The following is a 20,639-nucleotide window of genomic DNA, read 5'->3' as shown; positions in this document are numbered from 1 at the left end:
ATAGCACCATTCGCTTCCTAAGGTGTGACTCTTTCAAACAAAAAAAATTCTAACAAAATTGGACATTGCGTTTGAGCGTGAGAGGGTGCAAAACATGACCACCAAGACACGCCCAATACGGCGTCTTTTTACGCAATGCGTCGAAACAGCGACTGGTTTCTGCCGCCTTTTACCAGCATTCGCTAGCGCCACGACTTGGCTATTAAATGCAAAAGAAAGTTTAGAAAAAAAGACAATGGCGACATCGCGAGAGGGTGCAAAGTACAATTAGTCCAAGTTCGCGGCGATTTGGGGCCTTAAATGGTTGCCGCGACCTCAAAACAGATTTATCGCGTGATTTCATAAAGAATGAACATTTTTGGAAAGGCAGCTGAGTACTTACGGCTTCGCGGATCAGAGGAAGTGGACTTCAATACGAGGCAATACGGGACTTAACGGCTTCAATCCTCTGACCTGGAAAAGTCACGTGATAAGGGGGAGTTGCACATCCCTCTCCTTCTCTATCTCTGTCGAGACTATATACACCCCGGCAATGACTAACCTATGTCATGACCTCGTGTTTACAGCCGATCTAAAGCTCAGGGATTCACCATTCAATCTACCTCAACAATTGCTCTTGTCACACCACTCATCCACGTTTGTTGTTAGTGTTTGCTTCGCGTGCATTTGAAAGTTGATGCAATAAGTTTCACTTCTTCAAGACGTTTTATAAAGAACGACTTTCTTCTAATATTTCGCGAGTCTTCTTCTAATAGTCTTTAACGGAAGTATTATGTTTTTGTAGGTACTAACGGCGATTCAAGATCTTATTTGGAAGCAATGGCGTCCGTCGTGTATACCATAATTTTGCTTTTCGGCCCCATTGTTTTGCTTCGCGTCTACGTTTCTCCCCCAAATCTTTTGAATTCAAAGATTTGTCATCAGACACTTTCCGCCTCTTCGTCCTCCAAAGAACTGAATAGTCGAGAAGTTCTAGTTATTCAGTCTGCGTTTGTTCGATTCCTTGTTGTCGCCTTTGTTGTGGCAGTTTTATTTGCAAGAGCAAGTCAAGCAGACGATGTCATCAGTGCATCTTGTGCCGGTGAGAACCAGAGTACAGTTCCCGTAGTAATCATTTATTAAGAGTACCGAGTGTGCTGTACACTTGTATACAAAACTGTTTTTGCTTTTAACGTATGTATATAATAGTGTTTCAACTAAGGTAAATTTGCAATTCGACGAAAAGAGTTTACTCTACTCAATGATTCACTGTGCCTCAAATATGCTAGAAAAAAGAATTTATTACCTAAAATAATCCTACAATTTTTGTGAGCATAACGTTTATCTAATTTTGCTTAGAATGTGACCCTGGATGGATCTGTTACCGTTCTTGGTGTCTCAAAGTTTCGCCTGATCTTTTGACTTGGTCTCAAGCAGCGGAAGAGTGCTCTACATATGGAGCACATCTACTGTCGATTGAAAAAGACGATGTAGTTCTCTGGGATTATCTATATCCTCGAAATTTTCGGTATCACTTTTTTGTTGGACTGGTAAGCACGCTCTCTGCAAACGGAGCATACAGCTATCGGTGGTCGGACGGGTCGCCTTTTGTCTTTTCAAAGTGGGAGCGCCTGAATGCTCACTGCGACGCCGAAAAATGTGCAACCATCCAGTTTGAGTGGACTGCAGCTGGTCGCTCTTTCATTTGGACTCCTGTTGACTGTTTGTCTCGAAACGAGTTCATTTGCAAAAAAACTAAAAGTTAGACACGATGGTTTATGGCGTCTGTTACAACCAAATTTTCTCTTTTGTCAGAGCCCAAAGGAAACGACGTGCAACTAGTCGACGGCGTTACCCCGAATCGCGGTCGCGTCGAGTTTTTTGTGGACGGTGCTTGGAGACGCGTCTGCACAGAAGAAAATCCTCGTCATGACTCTGTGCTCGCTCATGTTGTCTGTCTACGCTTGGGCTACGCTCGTTCTTTTTTTGCTCGTTCTTTCAGTCTCTCCAAGGAAGAAAAAGAAACCGGAAATTATTTTTTTCTCAGCTGTACGTGGATTAAGGGTGGATCTTGCTCTTTCAGAAGAGACAGGTGCGATTCAGAGTTATTTATTTCGTGTCAGTCCAGTAGAACCTATTCGATTCGATTGCGGCTCGACGGCGGCTCAATGCCCAGCGCAGGAAACGTGTCAGTGAATGTTCATGGCACTTGGCTAAACAGCTGTTTGAGAACTCCATTTCCCATCCCGGCTATTTGTAGGCATTTAGGATACGATTCTGGATCTGCAACATCTTCTTTTCGCATTAGAAATCCTAATTCTGCTTACATTACCTGTCCTAGATCTTTGTTAGGCGAATGTACCATCTCATCAAAGTATTATTGTACTTCTTCCTTAACGATCCACTGCTATTATTCTGCGAACCAAGTGCGACTAGTTAATGCTGTTAAAGAACCGAGTAAATCAGAAGGAGAAGTTGAAATTTACTATCGAAGATATTGGACCGGTATCTGCGACGATCATTGGACTATAAATGAAGCAAACGTTTTCTGTCGCCAATTGGGCTATACGAATGCAATTTCAGCACGTCCGCAACGGTTGATTTCAAGCAATGTTACTCGATCTCAGCGAATAGAAATCTATTGCAGTGGACGCGAAGCAAATCTTGGCGAATGTACACTGTTGTATTATTCATATTGCAGGAGTGCTGTAGCCGTTTGCACGAAGAACGAATGTAAACAAGAATGATTTTGCTATTATGGTGTTTGCTAACGCTTACTTTTGGTTCTAGATTGTCCTTTCGGGTGGTTTCTCTATGCTGACTATTGCTACCGTATTGTTACTTATCGTTGGAGCATGGATGGGGAGCATTTTTCAGAGGAATGCGGACCTTCTAACGCTGCTAGTATCAACAGTCCACACGAAGAGGCATTTGCGCTGTCTCTTCTTGCTAACTAAGGCGGCGTTGATGTTTGGATTGGCTTGAGGCGAACTGATAGTGGCGCGTTCGAGTGGGTCAATGAGGAGCCGTTGAGGTGTGTGTGTGTGTGAAAAAGCGCCTTTTAGATCATCTACTTTGCCCGCTTTCCTAGGTACGTCTTGTGGGCTCCTGGTGAGCCCAGAAATTATTACAAGTGTGTCGTGCTTGACTCACTCAATGGCTACTGGAAGACAGCAGATTGTTCTGAAAGAAAACCAACGTTTTGCAAAGTTTCTCTTGGTAAAAACGCTTTGCTGTATTATTTGAAATAACATCTTCTCTTTTATATTTTTCTAGTGGATATTGACCACAAACGGCTTGAGAAAAAGAATCCATTCGCGGACGGTCGTTGTGAGAAAGACGAACTTTACTTCGAGAATGCCTGCTATTATTGGTCTAAAGAAGGTGACGAGTCTGTTTCACAAGAGCGAGCACATTATGAAAAGTGCAAAAGTCGCAAAGCTTCACTGGCTTCTATTTCCACCGCACACGAAAACGCTTTTATCGCTAGAGAAACATCCCCTGTTGAGGGCATTCGGTATTGGACTGGAATGATTTACAATCATACTCACATGCACGGTGCATTCACGTGGCTTGATTCTTTTCCAGTCGCTTTCACCAAGTGGGGAATGTATCAGCCAATATACCAAACAGGAAAAAGTCAAAGCAACTGCGTTTTGTTAGGATTGGACGGACGTGAATTTCTTTGGTCGGTTTCAAACTGCTCTGTCAAGGCTCATTACGTCTGTAAAAGTAATTTTGTATAAGCGCGTGAGGAAATCTTATTTGACTGTCTTATTCCAGAAACACTAATGAAATCCGATGATGTAGCGAAGGTGTCACCAGGATGTTAGTATAGTACTTCAAACGCGTCTGCAAACAGAAACGAGATTTCTTTGTGTCTAGATTCCTACTCCTGTCTGAGCGGTTGGACAAGGATTGGAACACGTTCGTGCTATAGACGAGATTACGCTGAAAAGACTTGGCACGACTCATTGATTGATTGCGAAAGGTCAATGACGAGTGCCTCACTTGCTGGAATTTTTTCAGGTCAAGAACAAAATGAGCTGAGTTCTAGCATTTTTAACGAAAAAGAGGCTTGGATAGGACTCAACGACATTTCCAAAGAAGGCTTTTACGTTTGGGCCGACGGCTCTCCTTTAGTCTATGTCAATTGGAGTACAGGCGAAGCTGAGGCAAAGTTGTCTTTGCAAGAGGAACGCGATTGCGTGGCTGCAACAAAAAGTTCTTGGCAAACAAGACGTTGTTCTGAGACCAAGGCGAGCGTCTGTTTCGTTCCCGCAATTTTGAGTATGTTTTAACGATGTAATCCCTCTGTTAGCTTCTACAACGTGAATTGTTTAGATTATGATGAATGCTCCAACAACAGTAATAGTTGCCACGTCAACGCAACATGTCACAATACAGTGTCTTTGTACAACTGCACTTGCAACCCGGGTTTTTACGGAAATGGAACCTTTTGTCAAGGTAATTTTAAAGATCATAAGTACTCAAACACTCTTTTTTAATTAATTAATTTTTCTGGGGTAGACGTTGATGAGTGTACGCACAGTTGTAGACAGGAAGGCCAGCAATGTTTAAATACTTTGGGATCGTTTGAATGCTTTTGCAAAAGTGGTTGGACCCTGAATGGTAATCGCTGCTTTGACGTGGACGAGTGCTCTGTGGGAAAAAAATGTCATATTCATGCCGATTGCCTTAATGAACCCGGGTCTTATCGGTGTCAGTGCCAACGTGGCTGGACAAGAAACGGCAGTGCTTGCGTCGATGTCAACGAGTGCGAGGCGATGAGCCCATGTGATTCGAAAGCAACCTGCAGGAACCAGCAAGGATCGTATCAGTGTACGTGCGAGCGAGGCTGGAGTGGAGACGGTCTTTCTTGCGTCGACGTGAACGAGTGCGTCATAAATAACTATTGTCATTTGCAATCGAAATGCACGAATGTGGGCGGGTCATACTACTGTACTTGTCTACCAGGCTGGACCGGAGACGGAATCGTTTGCAAAGACACAAATGAGTGTAACGTAACAGGAATGTGCCACCGCTGGGCAAATTGCAAAAATACAAATGGATCGTTTCAGTGTCAGTGCAGCGACGGCTACGTCGGCAATGGAACCTTTTGCGAAGGTATAAATGAGTTATATTTTAATAGTTGACATTCCTGAGAAAACTCTTTTTTTCTAAACTTACTTTTAGGTATCGCAGCATCGTCTCAATTGAAGATAATTATATCAGTCTCTTTGACTTTCGTCGTTTCATTTGTCATAGTTTTCATTGTCTATGTCCGGCGTAGGGCTACTCTCTCCCGCAGGTCGTTCTTCCGATCTCTGTTTGTTGATGCACCTGACAAATGGGAAGTCAATCCCGGGGACATGACTCTGCTCGAAAGACTGGGCGATGGTTTTTTTGGCATTGTACACAAGGCTCATCTATATCAACGTACGTCTAGAAATTTTTTGGCGCTACCTGAAAAGGAGAGAAGCTCTTTGGGCAATGAAAAGTTGGTTGTTGCTTGTAAAATGCTGAAAGGTATTGAAAAACTTTGTTCGATTTGTTTTCAGTTTATAATCCGATTTTTGTAGGCAAAAATCTCGATGAAAGAGAACTGTTAGAAGAAATCAAACTAATGAAACGGATTGGACAGCATCCACACATTGTTAGCCTGCTTGGATGCATAACCACATCCCAACCGTACTGTCTCATTGTCGAATACTGCATGAACGGTGATCTTCTCAGCTTTCTCAGAAAAGGAAGACCGAAAGTCAGAAAACCAACAAAAATTAAACATGTCCTGTTGCTATTACACTTTATTATTTAGAGTGAAGATCCTAAGAAACAATCGCGTTTCTTTATTTCTAACCCAGATTGCCTTCAGGAGGCACGTAAATATATTTTCATTTTTATCGAAGCAATTAGTTTTAATAATTTATCTTTTAAACAATTTTTTCTAAAGACTTTTTTTTAGGAAAATAGATTCGAGCTCTCGCCTTATAGTGGCGAAGCTACGTTACAGACTTGCGAGATGGATGAAAAGTCTAGCAAAATTGAAGAGCAGATTGAAGAAAAGTCTTTCAAAATTGAAGAGCAGATTGACTGTAAGAGTCAGGATTATAGGGATAGACATACAATTCTCAGCTTGTTACGAAGGTGAAGATAGGAGCGCTGATTTCGGGTGCGAGCTAGGTGCTTCTGATATTCTTTCATTTGTTTGGCAAATTTCATCGGGAATGGTTTGAATTCGCTACGATAATTACACATCATATTTTACCTTTCTGAAATTTCTCTTAAGGAATATCTGTCTGGAAAGGGCCTAGTTCATCGCGACTTGGCCTGTCGAAACGTTCTTGTCTGCGAGAATAAACTACTTAAAGTTTCCGACTTTGGACTAACGAGATCTGTCTATCAGGACGGTGCATATTCCCAAAAGACAGCGAGGCGTCTTCCACTCCGATGGATGTCTATCGAAGCCATAACTCACCGTTCATTTTCTGAAATGAGCGACGTGTAAACTTTCCCTGAACACAAAGTGTAGTTTACCAATCTAATTTTAGGTGGTCGTTCGGGATTGTGATGTGGGAAGTATGTACTTTAGGTGAGATGCATTTTATGGTTGTATGTTTGGAGTATCCTTTCCGTCTAGGGTCTTTTCCCTATCCATGCGTTTCAAGTGCGGAACTTCTTTCGTATTTGCGAAATGGCAACCGGTTAAAATGTCCAGAAAACTGCTCCTCTGAACTGTATGCAAGTCTAGTCTTCTGATATAAGAGGCGAAAAGGCAGATTCTTACGTTGATTTTTCCATAGGTACAGGACCATGTCTGCCTGTTGGCGCTCCAATCCGGATAACCGCCCGTCTTTTGACCGTCTCACGCAGCGTTTGCGAAAAATTCTTGAAATAGAAGAAAAGAGTGATTACATAGATTTTTGCTCAACCAATTCACTCTCTTTATCGGACACGGAATCTCTCAAAGACTCAGAAAGGGAAGAGAATGCTTGTGCTCTCAATTTAATGGCCCAAAATACGAATGGCGGTGAAAGCGGTAAAATTAGATATGTTGTTGGTTCTGCTCTCACATCAGTGAAAGAAGATTTTCTCAAAAACAGCGCATTAGTTTAAACTTTTTAATTCAAGGGTGATATTGCATGCTCTTTGTTGTTGTTGTTGTTGTTGTTGTTGTTGTTGTTGTTGTTGTTGTTGTTGTTGTTGTTGTTGTTGTTGTTGTTGTTGTTGATGTTGTTGTTGTTGTTGTTGTTGTTGTTGTTGTTGTTGTTGTTGTTGTCAGAGTGGGTTATGATTAGTGCTGGCGTGAAGATAGGAAATCGCTCCCGTTTCATCGCCAATAGAACTACGACTGTTTCAACGTCAGTAAGGTCCGCAGCTATAACATTTTCAAAACGAACGTCGCAATTTATATACCAATGGTGTTTGGTAAGGAAGATACTTTTTTTATGTCGTCCTGGTCTCAATCGAATGAAGAAAGCAGGGCTTACAGTTTAGATATTTACGTTGGAGTTCTAGTGAATTGATCGAGATAGAGATATGTAAAGCATTTTTTGTCGTTGTGACTCCAAACCCAGATGTTCTTTTCTTTGGCACGCGTATGGCGAGGATTCCGATCGTTTCTTTTGCAGCGCACTAACTTCTTTGCACTAATCGATACGCAAAAAGTGAAGTGCTGTCTTGATTACGGTAATTTGGAGCCGATAATAGCGCTGGTGAAAGACATTCATTTGTGTCGTTGCAAAAGTATCCGTCTCCAATCCAGCCCGGAAGGCACATACAGCTGTAGAAACCGCCCTGGTTTGTGAAACTGGCTTGCGAATGACATGACCCTTCAATCTCGCATTCGTTGACATCGTCGCAATAAATACCGTTTCCAGTCCAGCCAGGTTGACACGTACACAGAAACGTCCCTTCGTCATTCGTGCAGATTGCTTTCGAGTGGCATGAGTTCCCTATCTCGCACTCGTTGAGATCGATGCAAACAGTACCGTTTCCAGTCCAGTTAGGTAGACATTCACATTGATAAGAGCCGTCGTTGTTTATGCACATGGCGCGAGAATGACAGATGTTACTTATATTGCACTCGTTCACGTCAACGGAATGACCTGAATTGTCAGTCCAGCCACTCAGGCAAACGCACTCATACAATCCAAATATATTTAGGCAGTGTTGACCTTTCTCCCTACAGCTGCGATCACATTCGTTAAAATCTAAAACTCAATCATAAAAAAGAGGTTTCACTAAAACAGCTGACCTTTGCACGTAGTTCCATTTCCTGTGAATCCCGGTTTGCAGATGCACCTATAGGAATTGAGTGCATTTTCACACGTCGCGTTGACGTGGCAAATGTCTGTGTTGTTGTAGCATTCATCATAATCTGAAAAACTCGCAAAGTAAATGATGGGTTATGACATTATTAATCAACCTCGCTTGACATACCTAGAATTGCAGGCATAAAGCAGACTCTAGGTTTCTTCTCCGCGCAAATCTTTATTTTCCAATCGAACGTTGACGCAGCTACACAGTCGCGTTTGTTACGATCAAAGGTGCTTTTTTCGGCTTCACTCCAGTTGACATAGGCTAAAGGACAACCGTCAGCCCAAACGTAAAATCCTTCTTTGAATATGTCATTGAGTCCAATCCAAGCATCTTCTTCATCGATTATGTTGAAATTTAGACGACTCTGCTCTTCAGCAGATGAAATTCTGGCAAGAGAGTCATTCATTATTTTGCAGTTCGTCAAGGAATCCTGCCACGTCTGCTTAGCGTAAACTCGCCTAAAGCAAGAGCGGGTGCCAAGCTTCGTCCAACCGTTTGGACATACGTAGACATCTTAAGAAACAAATAGACAAAATTGCGGTGTAGATAAAGCACTTACAGCTAACTGAAGTGTCATGAACAGTTGCTATTTTATCAACTGATTCATTCAAAACTCCTAAAGAAAGGTGCATAGTTAAAAAAAGCCTAAACCTTTCAGATTACTTTTGCAGACGTATCCAGCCTTGGCAGTGCAGTTTGAAGCAGACCAAACAAACTCAAGCCCATTCGATCCAAACAAAACGCAACTGTAGGTACGTTCCGCCTGAAATGCTGGCTCGTACATTGCCCACTTGGAAAAATTGACAAGAGAACCATCAAGCCATTCAAAGGCTCCGTGCTCAGACGTGTAGTTGTAAACAAAACCAATCCAATAGAGTTACCCCTGAACAGCTGACGTTTCTTTGGCAATGAATGAATTTTCGTATAGGGTGCTTATTGAAGACAACTCTGCATTTCGACTTTGGCAATCTTCGCGAGCGCGTTCTTGCGATAGAAGCAGATCGTCGTCTTTTGACCAATAATAGCACGAGTTTTTGAAGTAAAGTTCGTCTTTTCTGCACAAACCATTTGTGGACAAATCTTCTGCTTGAAGAAATTCGTTTTTTATATCGACTGAACGGCCCAAAAATAACGTTAAAAATTTCTTAAGAGTTTTAGTATTTTGCCTAGAGGAACTTTGCACATCAACTTTTTACGTTGCAAGCAATCGGCCGTTTTCCAGTAACCATCCAGAGGATTAACAGCAACGCACCTATAAAGGCTGTTTGGCTCTCCAATAGCCCACAAGACGTAACTGCAAACGCACGTACTTTAAAAAACTATTACTAAGTTGATCACAGCAAACCTCAAAGGTTCTCCGTTCGTCCACCTGACGTCATCATCCCTTTCCAGGCCAATGAAAACGTCATCCCTAACGCCAGCCAGAAGTGACAGCACAAAAGCCTGTTCGTGGGGACTGTTGATAGAAACCCTGTTCATGGGATCGCATCCGCCAACTCTCATGCTCATTAAGACATAAGGGGAAACATTGTAGCAATGGTTGGCATAAAGGAACCATCCAGGGGGACAATCTAAAGAAACAGAAATAAATAGGGCTCGCACGCAATAATGTTGCGACATCGTTTCTCCTACATTGTTTCTCTTTGCAAACAGCTCCAGCCGCGTAGCAATAAGCCCTGCGTATAATATGCTTACAGTGGCTAAGCGCCGTTTTGCTTCCGTCACAGACCACTTTGAGCTGCGACAACTTCCGACTGTTTGAATTGAAATTAGAGCTCTCTCGCTTTGCAGAGATTGCGTTCTCATAACCTAGTTCCTTGCAAAAAAACTTCAGCTGCATTGATATCCCATGTGTCGTCGCAGAGAAAATGCCAATATCGATTAAAATAAACTGTAACTGTTCTCTCTACCCTTTCTGTCTTACGAACGGTATCGACCAGTTGCACCTGCCTGGGTGAATAAAGGCACCTAACAGTAATGTAGAAAATTTGTCACTTCTAGAGCCGGGGGTAAATAAACCACCAAGCACACCTGTATCGTATCCCAAATGCCTACAAGAGGCCTGAGCGAGAGGAAGCGAAATCATTTCTTTAACTGAGCTAATCTTCATGAAAGTTCCACTAATTTTTACATCCAATGCATCCCTGCGTGGCGCTGATTGGTTAACTAGTTTAACTGGCCGTACTTCAGGCGAATAAGTCCTAGCTGACCGACACAATATAAACATCTCCAAATCACACGTCGCTTTCACGAAAGAACAACTGATGATGCCATTCCACGTGCACTTAACAATGTACGAATAATTGCTGCTGCTTTCTTCTCCGGAACGGTTCAAAGCTCTGACATGTAAAAGATCAGGGTAGCCCAAATGTTGACATACGGCTGTCGCGGTTTGACTAGCGTTAGTCCTCATGCAGATGCGATTCCACGTACTGTCGAGAAAAAACTCGACGCGGCCTCGATTGGGCGTAACGCCAGCGACAAGTCGCACCTCAAGGCTATTAATATGATCATGTGGCGGAAGGCTAGTTTTGTATTTTTAGATGAGAAATGTGAGTCCGAATTGAATGCTCGTGACCTCTGGAGGCGGACTTCCAAAAGGCGAAACAGCGGATGTCCCGCCATTTTTCGACAACATAATGGAACAATGCGTTCGGTTTAGGCCGCAAGAGAGGCCCATGTTTCGTGACATCCTATTAATGATAATGGAAGGCGCGAGAAGTGTCTAAATCTTTGGCGTTCGTCTCTAAAATCAGTCATAAAGTGTATTATTGATTTGGACCTCCCTCCCTCCCTCCCCCCCTCCCCCCCCTCCCTGAATATTACATTTCCGTCAAACTTTTATAAGCGTGCACGTGCGTCTGACAACGAATGATGTTAACGTTACAGTTTTTTAATTGTATCATTTGTTTTCGTCTTGTATGGTGATGCGCTGTAGCGAGTCGTCTATTTACACTTTACCGCGGAATATCCGGGCACACTGATACTAACAATGTCCCGAATTTTATAGGGTAACCAGCTTTTTAGAGAAAAACGAAGAAAAGCCGTTTACCCTACAAAATCCGGGACTTTTGGCTGTGAAGTCTGACAGACCTACCAAGTCTCACGCCTCAGCTAGTTGTCTCATGCACTCACGCCCGCCCAACACGTTTCTCACGCTTTCCAAAAAATCGTTTGACGAAAGACAATAATCACCATCTTGACCATTTCTACTGAAGTGCAGGTTGAATAAGGTCCTAAATTTCTCACAAACTCGCGTCACGTTCAAGTAGTCCTTACATTTGCACTATTTTTAGTAGGCGTGGCTCTTTTTAATGAGGGCGTGGTCACTGTTTTCTAAGAGGGCGTGGTCACAATTTTTAGTAGGCGTGGCTCTTTTTTAAGAGGGCGTTGTCACTATTTTTAGTAGGCGTGGCTTCTTTTTAAGAAGGCGTGGTCAAAAATTTATTGCGCGCTACGCGCCCCTTGGCATGTCTGATTAGACAGTTGCTCTCAAGTGCTAAGACACGGACCGAGAAAGTCTATTATAGTGCTACAGAATAGCAAGAACAGCGAGTACATGCGGGTCACTAACATCAAAAACAAAAAAAAACATAAAAGACATTGGCTGGTGTCCTTATAGAGTAATTCCCATATATGTCATCGTCTCATTCAATGCAGCCACATCCATCGACTAACCGCCTTCGACGCCAGCCAAATGCCACCAGCCAAATGCCACCACGATCAGTGTGATAAAAGTGCAAAAAATCGCTAAAGCAACAATAGCTCAATTAGTGATGGTTGCCTTTTCATTTTCATTTGGAAACGCATGAGAGGAAGGAGACGCTGGTTCTTCTTCACACGTAAGACCGTAAGTACCGGTAACGAGGCAAGAAATTCCGGACGAGTGACAAATGCCGTTTTGTAAGACAGACTTGGATCGCAAGGATCAATTAAATAAGATGTCATATAAAATGCGTAGAATTACTTTTCACCAACCGTCAGGAGATGTATTGAAAGTGAGTTTTACGTCGTGCGTTTGATAGGATATCGTGCTTTGGGGGTATTAGGCTCCTTTTGGAAATACGATAGCTGGTAGTGAACCCTCAAAAGGAGCCTCACCCGAACTATTGTTCCATGAGTAGCTGTCGTCTTCATGTTCTCTTGTAGTGTCTTCCTGATCTCCTCTCTTGAAAATAATGATAAAGAACGTGAAATTTTAGTCAGTGTTCTTCCAACAGACTAGCCCACGTGCCTGCAAATCTGGAAACAGTCTAATAAGATGGATCTAATTCCTCGTAAGAGATGTAGCTGCCTCATGGCCTTCGGGCATGGCCCACACGGGTCCTTACTCGATCTTGCCGCGATTTTTCTTCTTAGTGTAGGGTGTGGACGTGGAGTTTTTTGGCTGCTGTGACGAAGTCATAGTCTTATAGGATCATGTTGTGTGTGCATGGCTGCACGCTTTGTATTAGTCACCACATCACCTCCTGACGACAATCAGTGTATCAGTTTATCAGACTTTTACAATGAAAAATAACGATTCTAAGAGAGAGGATTGTTTTATATGACTATCACACTGGAAGCTCAGATATAAATTAAGAAAAGTAGCACGATTGTCACACTATACAGTATATACATGACGTGCCAAAGACAGTTGATTAACTGCAAGGCAATTACCTAATTTAATGTCAAAGACGTTTGTGGACTGGTTTTCAGTAATAGAAACGGCGATCGAGTCTTGAGTAGGAAAGGATAACAAAAGTATAACATTCGTTGACCTCTCCTGCTCAATTAGTAAGGAATCAGCAGCTGGTTTACATACAAGACAGACGCATGCACGTACAACAGCAACAAACATTCTAAGACGTACATACGACAACAAACGCTACTCCATGTGTGAGGACACAGCTGTCTGCAACAATAATAACAGAAAAACAACACGAAGATGACGATAGTCTTGCTATACTATCGGTCAGAGATCGCTTTCTTTGTCATCCAATATCAGACACAACTTTCTCTCTGCTTTATGTACCTGACATCAACCTTGCCTCTGATCGCGGTTTCCTTGAGCGGATTCGAATCGACTTCAAAAGACTCACAAACGCTTTCAGAGGACGCCGTTTCTGATTCTCCTGATCCCGTTGTTGACATCATGTTCCAAAAAGGATACGAATAATTGATACCAAGATTGAGGTACTTGTTCGGGCTTGCAGATAGATAGATAGACGTCGCCAAGCTTTTGTCGAAAACAGGAGAGTCGTGCAGTTCGGTTCGGGTGCGAGATGGAGCCCAGATGAAACATATCACGGGGGCGAATTTGCATGACCAAGAACATCCGAGATGCGCACCTGGGCTGGCTGACGCACATTTGCTAATATAAAAGAAATTAAACCGTACAGGTAGCCAAATTTGTGCTCGACTCAAAACGACAGATGCTCCGATTCTCAACGACTAACATCATAATTATCAATAAAACAATACAGTGCGAAGGGTGTGTTGCTGACATACAGAGTTTAGAGACTCAACGAAAGCAGGTGGACACATCGAGTCCCTTCTTAGGCTGGGTCGCACCTTGCGCCGTAGTTTTGCTCGTATTTCGTCTGAGCGTCGTTGCTCACGTCGACGAAATGATTCCATTGCTTGATTCTGTCGTCCTCGCGCATTCCAGCCGGATTGGGACGAACAAAGCCTTGAGCAACGCCAAGATGCTTATACCAAGCCGTATAGACCTTATAAAAATAAAATAATTAATAGTATTATGTTTTAGCGAATTTTATTTTGTACCGAATCCAAGAACGTTTTTATTTCGTTCCACAGTTCGTCCGGGTCGGTCGACGTGAAGTCAACTGTGTCCGGCACTCCGGGAATGTTTGACGCCGTTTTGAGCCACGCATTGAGTTCGGCGATGTAGCTGTCTTTGAGCGAGTCCCATTGACCGATAGGGGAATCCGAAGGCGTGTAGGAGGCAGAGGGAAGAGCGTCGCCGAGTAGGGGACATTGCTCCGTTGTGTTTACCCACTTATCGTCTTCAGTGAGCCAATGGTCACGCTGAACTGGCCAATGGTCGGTAGAGTTTTTAACGTCTATCAAAGAAAGGAGGAGTTATCCGTCAATCTGTCAATTAGCTGTCAATCTGTCAATTATCCGTCAATCTGTCATATTATCATAAACAGCTATTAAATTACTTCTGTATTCATTTTAATGAAGGCAGATATACTTTATTTGCTTACCCACGCATGAGCGACCGTCTCCTCTGAATCCTTCGCCACAGACGCACGAAAAACTTCCCAGTACATTCATGCAGTCGGCATTTTCGTCGCAATCGTCCGTTTTCATAGCGCACTCGTTCAGATCCGTACACGTCTTTCCGTCACCCGTATATCCAGTGCGACAAGTGCAGTCAAACGAACAAGAATTATTAGTGCAGAGGGCGTCGGCATGGCAATCGTGCGCACCCATGACGCATTCAGTGTTGCAGACCTGTCCGGGACCGTCGCACGTGTCCGACACGCACGACTGTTGAGAAGCAGGTCTTAAAGCCTCCACGCAACCGGAATCGACAACAGCAACCGCGCCGCCGCCGTCCTGAAACTTTTGCACGCAGGAAACGTTGCGAACGCCGTTGGCCCACGGAGTCGTAACCCACGCGTAGAGGAAACAATGCACGTCGGTGGAGCACTGTTTTGTCTCGATGCGACTTGTCTGATCAAGACATAAACCGTCGTGACTCGCAGCAACGATGATTCCGCGCGATCGCGATTGTATTCCTCTGCCACTTCCACTTGAGCAATCGAGACTGCAGGGTCCCCAGTTGCTCCACGGCGCGAGAACGCAATCACCGGGACAGGCGATGCCGCACACGTCCTTAGAGTGTATATCGAGCGCTCGATAATCGACGTCAATGAGATTCGACGAATCGGATCGCGATGGGCATTTTTTTAGAATGCAGCATTCGAGAGAAACGCTTAGTCCGTCGCTCTGACGACAGATAACCGATCTCTCCCGTATGCCAACTCCGCATCTAGCACAAGTGAGTCTAACGGAGCAGTTTCCCCACGGACCGCGCTCGTACGCGTAGGAGAAGCACGGATCGAAGGCGCATCGTTCTTTCTGCAGTAGAACGGGACACTGACGACCTCGTTCGTTTGGGGCGATGATTACACCTCGACTTCGCTCTCGACGACCGGCGCCGCCACACGTGCCATTCGTGAACGTCCACGGAGCCCAAGTGTCCACGTTACAATCGGCGGGACAGGGAACAGAGCATTGGCGCGACGTCGGCGACGGTGCCGGCGTTCCGCTGCAAGCTGCAGCATCGCGTATACGAGGATCAAAATCGGACGAGCAGACGATTTGTCGCTGTTGAATTCCAATTCCGCAGTCGCCACCGTCGGACATGACGCAGTTGCCCCACGCAGATACGTGCCAGCGAAACGTTTGGCAGGCGGCGGGAGGGCAAAATTGGTTTTCGACTAGCTGCAACGGGCAATGGGAAGTGCTACGAAGTATTAATCGCTGACGGGAGTGTTGTCCAAGTAAATTAGCAGAGCCGGGGCTATTTCTGCAGACGTCTTCAATTGGTTGCCCGAGTGAAGCGGGAATGCAATTGGACCACTCAGACCATTCGGTCACCACGCAGTCATTGGAACACGGCGTGCGACACGCTTCTTCGCTAATCGGTTTTCCCGGCAGTCTGTTAATGGGACTCGGCTTGTCGCCGAGAACGAGACATCGGCTGAAATTCACAAGAACCCCGTTGACTAAACAGGTGACCGATCGATTGCGTTTTCCGTCGCCGCATGATAGCGATCTATCGTCGAGAACGCATTCGCCCCACGCTCCGATATCCCATTTGCAATCGCTGATACAAGGTCTCCGTTGTTCGAGTTCAAGGCACGGTCGTCCGCCGTGGGCCGGCGCAACAAGAATATTTCGGGTACGCGTTTCGTATCCTAAGCCGTGAGAGTCGCACAATCCGTTACAGACTCTCCAAGCTGACCAACTTTCAAGAACGCAGTCGACGGGGCACGGTACGCGACAGGAACGCGTTCGATTAGGCGCCACGCCGATGGAGAAACACAACTGAAGGCTCACAAAGACATGATCGGTCAGCGTCTCACAATTGACGTGTCGTTCTTGAAAGCCGTCGCCGCACGAGTCAACGTTCTTTGCGGGAATGCACGTGAGCCATTCGCTTGCAACCCAACCGTACTCCAAGCAGGGAAAGTCGTTACAGGGATCCCTCTCGATAAGCTGATTGGCTTTGATGTGAGGACACGTTTGATTACGTTCCGCCGGCGATAGTGTCGAATTTTTGAACTGAACTCCGCGCGTACGCGATTTTGATCCTACACCGCACGTCAGCGAGCAGTCGGAGAACGCCGTCCACGTACCAAACTCGCATTCGTCTTTGCAAGGTATGTTGCAATTGAGAACGTCGCTTGGTCTCGCCGTGAGGAGTGTCGCACTGCATACACCGTCGGCGACCGTCTGGTTATCGCCGTCGCGACGACACGTCACGTCGCGCGTACGAAATCCCGGTCCGCACGTCGAACTGACCTCAACGTTGGGAAGACGAAGAAGCTGGCATTCCGACCACGCCGTCATCAACCACGCGTACGCGTAGCAAGGCGGAACGTCGACGCACGACGACGTATCCGTTATGATGCCGTCGCGATTCCGAGGGCACAAATCGCCGCCGAATGCCGCCGCTTTCGTGACAAATCGCGATCGAAGTTGCGTCGCCGAGCCGCACGTAGCCGAGCACGCAGACCAGTCCGACCACGGGCTAACTTCGCAATCCACAGGGCAATCGACATCGCATTGTTGCACGGTCGCGGGCTTTACGCTGTCACTCACGACGACGTTGTTAGGGTCAAGGCACTTGGCGTCGCTGACGCGACGACGTTCAAAGCCACTAAACTGTTGCTCACAATAGACGTCGCGATTCTGGACTCCAGTGCTGGGACCGCACTTGGTCGCGTTACTCGACTCGTTGTCTCCGCTTCCGCTACCCGTTCCTTCATCGTCGAGCGAGGTATTGAAAATGCAGTTTGCCCATTTTTCGTGACGCCAGACGTACGTTATGCACGGCACGAAAACGTTGCACGGTTTGCGCTGGGTCAATTGATCGTCGTCGACGCACTGACGTCCGGACGTCTCGTTGTACAAGACAATGCTTCGGGTGCGTTTCTGAACGATTTCGGCGCCGCCGCACGTCGCCGGACACCCTGTCCACTGGGACCATTCCGTCAGAACGCAATCACCCTCGCATGGCAGATAGCAGTTATCCCGCTCTATCGGTTTTGATTCAGGACACATTGAATCGTTCGAGAGAATTTGATTGAGCGCGTTTAGACACGATACCTGACGAAATCGAACGCCCGGACCGCAGCGCTTATTAAAGTCAAAAGAAAAACAGGCGCTATAGCGTCCAATGAACCAAAACGTGCAATTGATTCTCTGGCATGGCGCCGTTTTACTGAGATCGCCACACGGTGCACCACCGGTGAACGACGGCACCAGTACCGGTCGCGTTCGACGTCGTACGCCGCCCTCGCCGCAGCTACGCGAGCACTGACCCCATTCGGACCACGCTCCCGTAACGCAGTCTTGAGGACAAAGAATTTGACAGGAACGAGTTGTGAGAGGTTTGACGGGAGCGGCCGTTTTTACAGCACCCGGTGGGAGAAATTCGCCCTTGCAGAAACGATCGTCAACGGGGGTATTAGTTGGGTCGTTTTCCAAGACGCAAAAGACGGTGCGTCTTTGGGTTCCGAATCCGCACACGTCGCCAGCGACGTCAAGATTACAGTCGAACCACGAAGCATTGTACCACTGATAACGCGGGCAATCAGGAAGGAAATCGACGTCACAGGATCGTCGCTCAAAAAGAGACGGGCACAAAGTTCCGCCGAATTGACTCGTTCGAATGATGGATCGAGTGCGTTCGTGATACGGTAAATCAGAATGTGAGCTTGAAGAATTTGATTTCGTGTAGCACTCTGCTGAGCAATTCGACCACGGCGACCACTGATCGACTTGACAATTGCACGGAAGATTACAGGCTTGTCGATTGATCGGAGACGTTTCGCGTGGATTAGACTTGCAGTTAATATCTTCAACAACGCTCCCGTTGGTAACGACGCAATTTACAACGCGAAACATCAATCCGAGACCGCAAGCGGATCCATTTCTGCCGATAGATAGACAGGAACTCCAAGGTCCCAGTCTCCATAAGTACGAAATGAATGCGGTTGAAGACGAAGCCAGGTGGGCGGGGCAAGGAAGACGTAAGATCGCGTTTCGACATTTACGCGTCTGGCTGAGATCCGGACAGGAACGCCCCGCTTCTGGAGGGACGAAAACGCGTCGCGAACGATATTCGGTAGTCAGATTGTCGCACGTGGCACTACAAGCGCCCCACAAACTCCATGTGCTTACGACGCAGTCACGTGAGCATTCTTTTTCGTTGCATTCGACGCGAGACGAGTACGGGTTGGGTGTGTCCGCACAGAAAAGTGGCGAAATGGGTGCGTTCGTGGCGCGAACGCGGCAGTAGACGTCGCGATCGCCTCGGCACGTACTGCAGCATTGTGTCGGATCGCGTGCGCAATTTCTTGGCGATTCGGCGAACCATTCGAACGTTTGCGCCGCGCTCAACGTTAGGGTGAGAGCGAAGACGACTATCGACATTGGATCCGCTCGGGAATGATGTGAATGGAACTGTTTTGACTTTTCGTTCTAGCCTAGCAGCGACTCGAATCCTGTTCGGCGCAGTTCGGCGCCGAGTCTTTAACGCACTATAGGTATAGAAGGGTGCCCGTATAGCCGGTTTAACTTCAAACAATTTTTGCGGTTTCTGCGGATCTTGAACTCACCGTGAAATTTATTCTTTTTGGTTTTAACAGTTCTGAGCGTGAAAATAGGTGGCAGGATCGCACGTAAAGTGGGAGCCAGAGTTCCGACATGTGACGTCAGCGTTTGGTTCGCGATCTCGACGAAACGCGAGAAAAACTCATTTATGGGCAACAAGAAACGCTCAAACTCATTCAATCGAGTTCGCCTGTCAAAAGGAACGAGGCTATAACGCGATGGAATCGCAGGGAATAGAGAATCCGCGATACCGAGTCGTAGATACGTGTAATAACAGTGTAGGGGTTAAGAGTCGAACCAGAGAGCCACTCTTTCACTGTTTTCGCTCGTAGAATCTAGAAGGACGCGCTCGTTACCTGCGTTTCGCTTCGAAAGCGTTCACGAGCTATCTGAGCCGCTTCGACGCCGATTACGCCGTCTTTCGATTAATATTTCGTCGTGTAGGAACAATCGATCGTCTGAATCGCAAAAATTCAGAGAACAGCGAGAAAACATTTTACGTCGAGCACGCTAAGCTAAGATGGAGGCCGAAACCAAACGAATTGGAGCGTTCGCGACGTTCGGCGCCGCACGGCGTCGAGCTTACAACCGCAGGACAGCGTTGCGACCTCCTCAACACTGGATTGCTTTGAGATGATGTTGCGTAAAGTGATTTCCTTGTAAACGTCAGAAACGTCTTAGGAAAGCGTTAGCGCCACCGTCCCCATCAGATATAATATTCTATAGGTATGACCGTACCTTCTAGGTCGTCGAACGAGTTCAGAAATTATGTCTCAAAGCGCCGATCGCGATCGCGGAAGAAGGACGAGCGATCGTTCGCACGCTTCCAGCGAGGCTTAATTTCTCGCATTTTCTTCCGTCGATCACCGCCTCGACGCTGTTTAGCGATGGAATTCTTGCCGTTCGCCGAAGAAAAGTCGTCCGTTCGTCTGAGACACGATAGTTTATCGATCGCGTGCATAAGCGAGATCTGACGTTGCACTTCCCCGTACGTGGAAAAACCGCCGAAAACGAGCACGTGCGTCCAGTGCGTCACTGTTAGTCGAAACTTTTCACGTGAGGCACAATTATTTCCTTTTATGGTCACGCGTAAAACCACCAAGTTTCGCACCTTCGTCATCTGGCCTCCCGAGCCAATCAGAGCTCGTCTCCCTCGCTCTTATACTGGCACACGGCGCACGCAATTCTTTGCGTAACCTCGTCGTCGCTGCAGCGTGCAGTACAGCCGGTTAGTCGTGGAATGGGAGCAAAAAGTCGTCGCCCACAACGTCACTCCCCGGGACAACGATGGCGTAGTGATTGCAGGTCGCCGCTCACGCGGTTCTAATCCCTGTAGGGGCTGCGTCATCGGAGCGATCCAGTCGTTCCGCTCTATAAGCTTCGCTACGTGCAGCTCGTACAACATGGGGAGTTGGCGGCGTCGGCCGGCTCTTCATCTCCACGCCGACTACACTACTGCATTCTGCTCGCGGCGGGTGCGA

The 20,639-nt window shown here is 46.2% G+C and overlaps 3 protein-coding genes across 3 annotated transcripts; 2 read left to right on the top strand and 1 right to left on the bottom strand.

Moving 5' to 3' along the window:
• Nucleotides 1-3,509: 3,509 nt before the first annotated feature.
• LOC136198637 (uncharacterized) lies at nucleotides 3,510-5,561 on the top strand. The gene is made up of 6 exons (XM_065988644.1): nucleotides 3,510-3,711; nucleotides 3,763-3,807; nucleotides 3,865-4,269; nucleotides 4,324-4,446; nucleotides 4,510-5,106; nucleotides 5,176-5,561. Exons 1-6 carry the CDS (start codon nucleotides 3,510-3,512, stop codon nucleotides 5,559-5,561), a joined length of 1,758 nt encoding a protein of 585 aa, XP_065844716.1.
• A 387-nt stretch (nucleotides 5,562-5,948) lies between these two features.
• Nucleotides 5,949-7,219, top strand: LOC136198381 (tyrosine-protein kinase receptor torso-like). Its single transcript, XM_065988329.1, has 6 exons — nucleotides 5,949-6,074; nucleotides 6,127-6,209; nucleotides 6,269-6,483; nucleotides 6,531-6,571; nucleotides 6,620-6,716; nucleotides 6,783-7,219. The coding sequence occupies exons 1-6, from the start codon at nucleotides 6,002-6,004 to the stop codon at nucleotides 7,093-7,095; spliced, it is 822 nt and encodes a 273-aa protein (XP_065844401.1). The 5' UTR covers nucleotides 5,949-6,001; the 3' UTR covers nucleotides 7,096-7,219.
• A 1,959-nt stretch (nucleotides 7,220-9,178) lies between these two features.
• LOC136198636 (thrombospondin type-1 domain-containing protein 7B-like) lies at nucleotides 9,179-18,978 on the bottom strand. Its single transcript, XM_065988643.1, has 8 exons — nucleotides 14,514-18,978; nucleotides 14,068-14,366; nucleotides 13,855-14,012; nucleotides 13,316-13,654; nucleotides 9,934-10,055; nucleotides 9,647-9,872; nucleotides 9,498-9,595; nucleotides 9,179-9,414 (listed from the first exon to the last, which is right to left on the bottom strand). The coding sequence occupies exons 1-8, from the start codon at nucleotides 18,976-18,978 to the stop codon at nucleotides 9,179-9,181; spliced, it is 5,943 nt and encodes a 1,980-aa protein (XP_065844715.1).
• Nucleotides 18,979-20,639: the final 1,661 nt, after the last annotated feature.

The sequence above is a fragment of the Oscarella lobularis genome, chromosome 19, assembly GCF_947507565.1.
Source record: "Oscarella lobularis chromosome 19, ooOscLobu1.1, whole genome shotgun sequence".
Classification (NCBI taxonomy): domain Eukaryota; kingdom Metazoa; phylum Porifera; class Homoscleromorpha; order Homosclerophorida; family Oscarellidae; genus Oscarella; species Oscarella lobularis.
The sequence above is the reverse complement of the archived record's forward strand: the minus strand, read 5'-3'. Positions and strand labels throughout refer to the sequence as shown.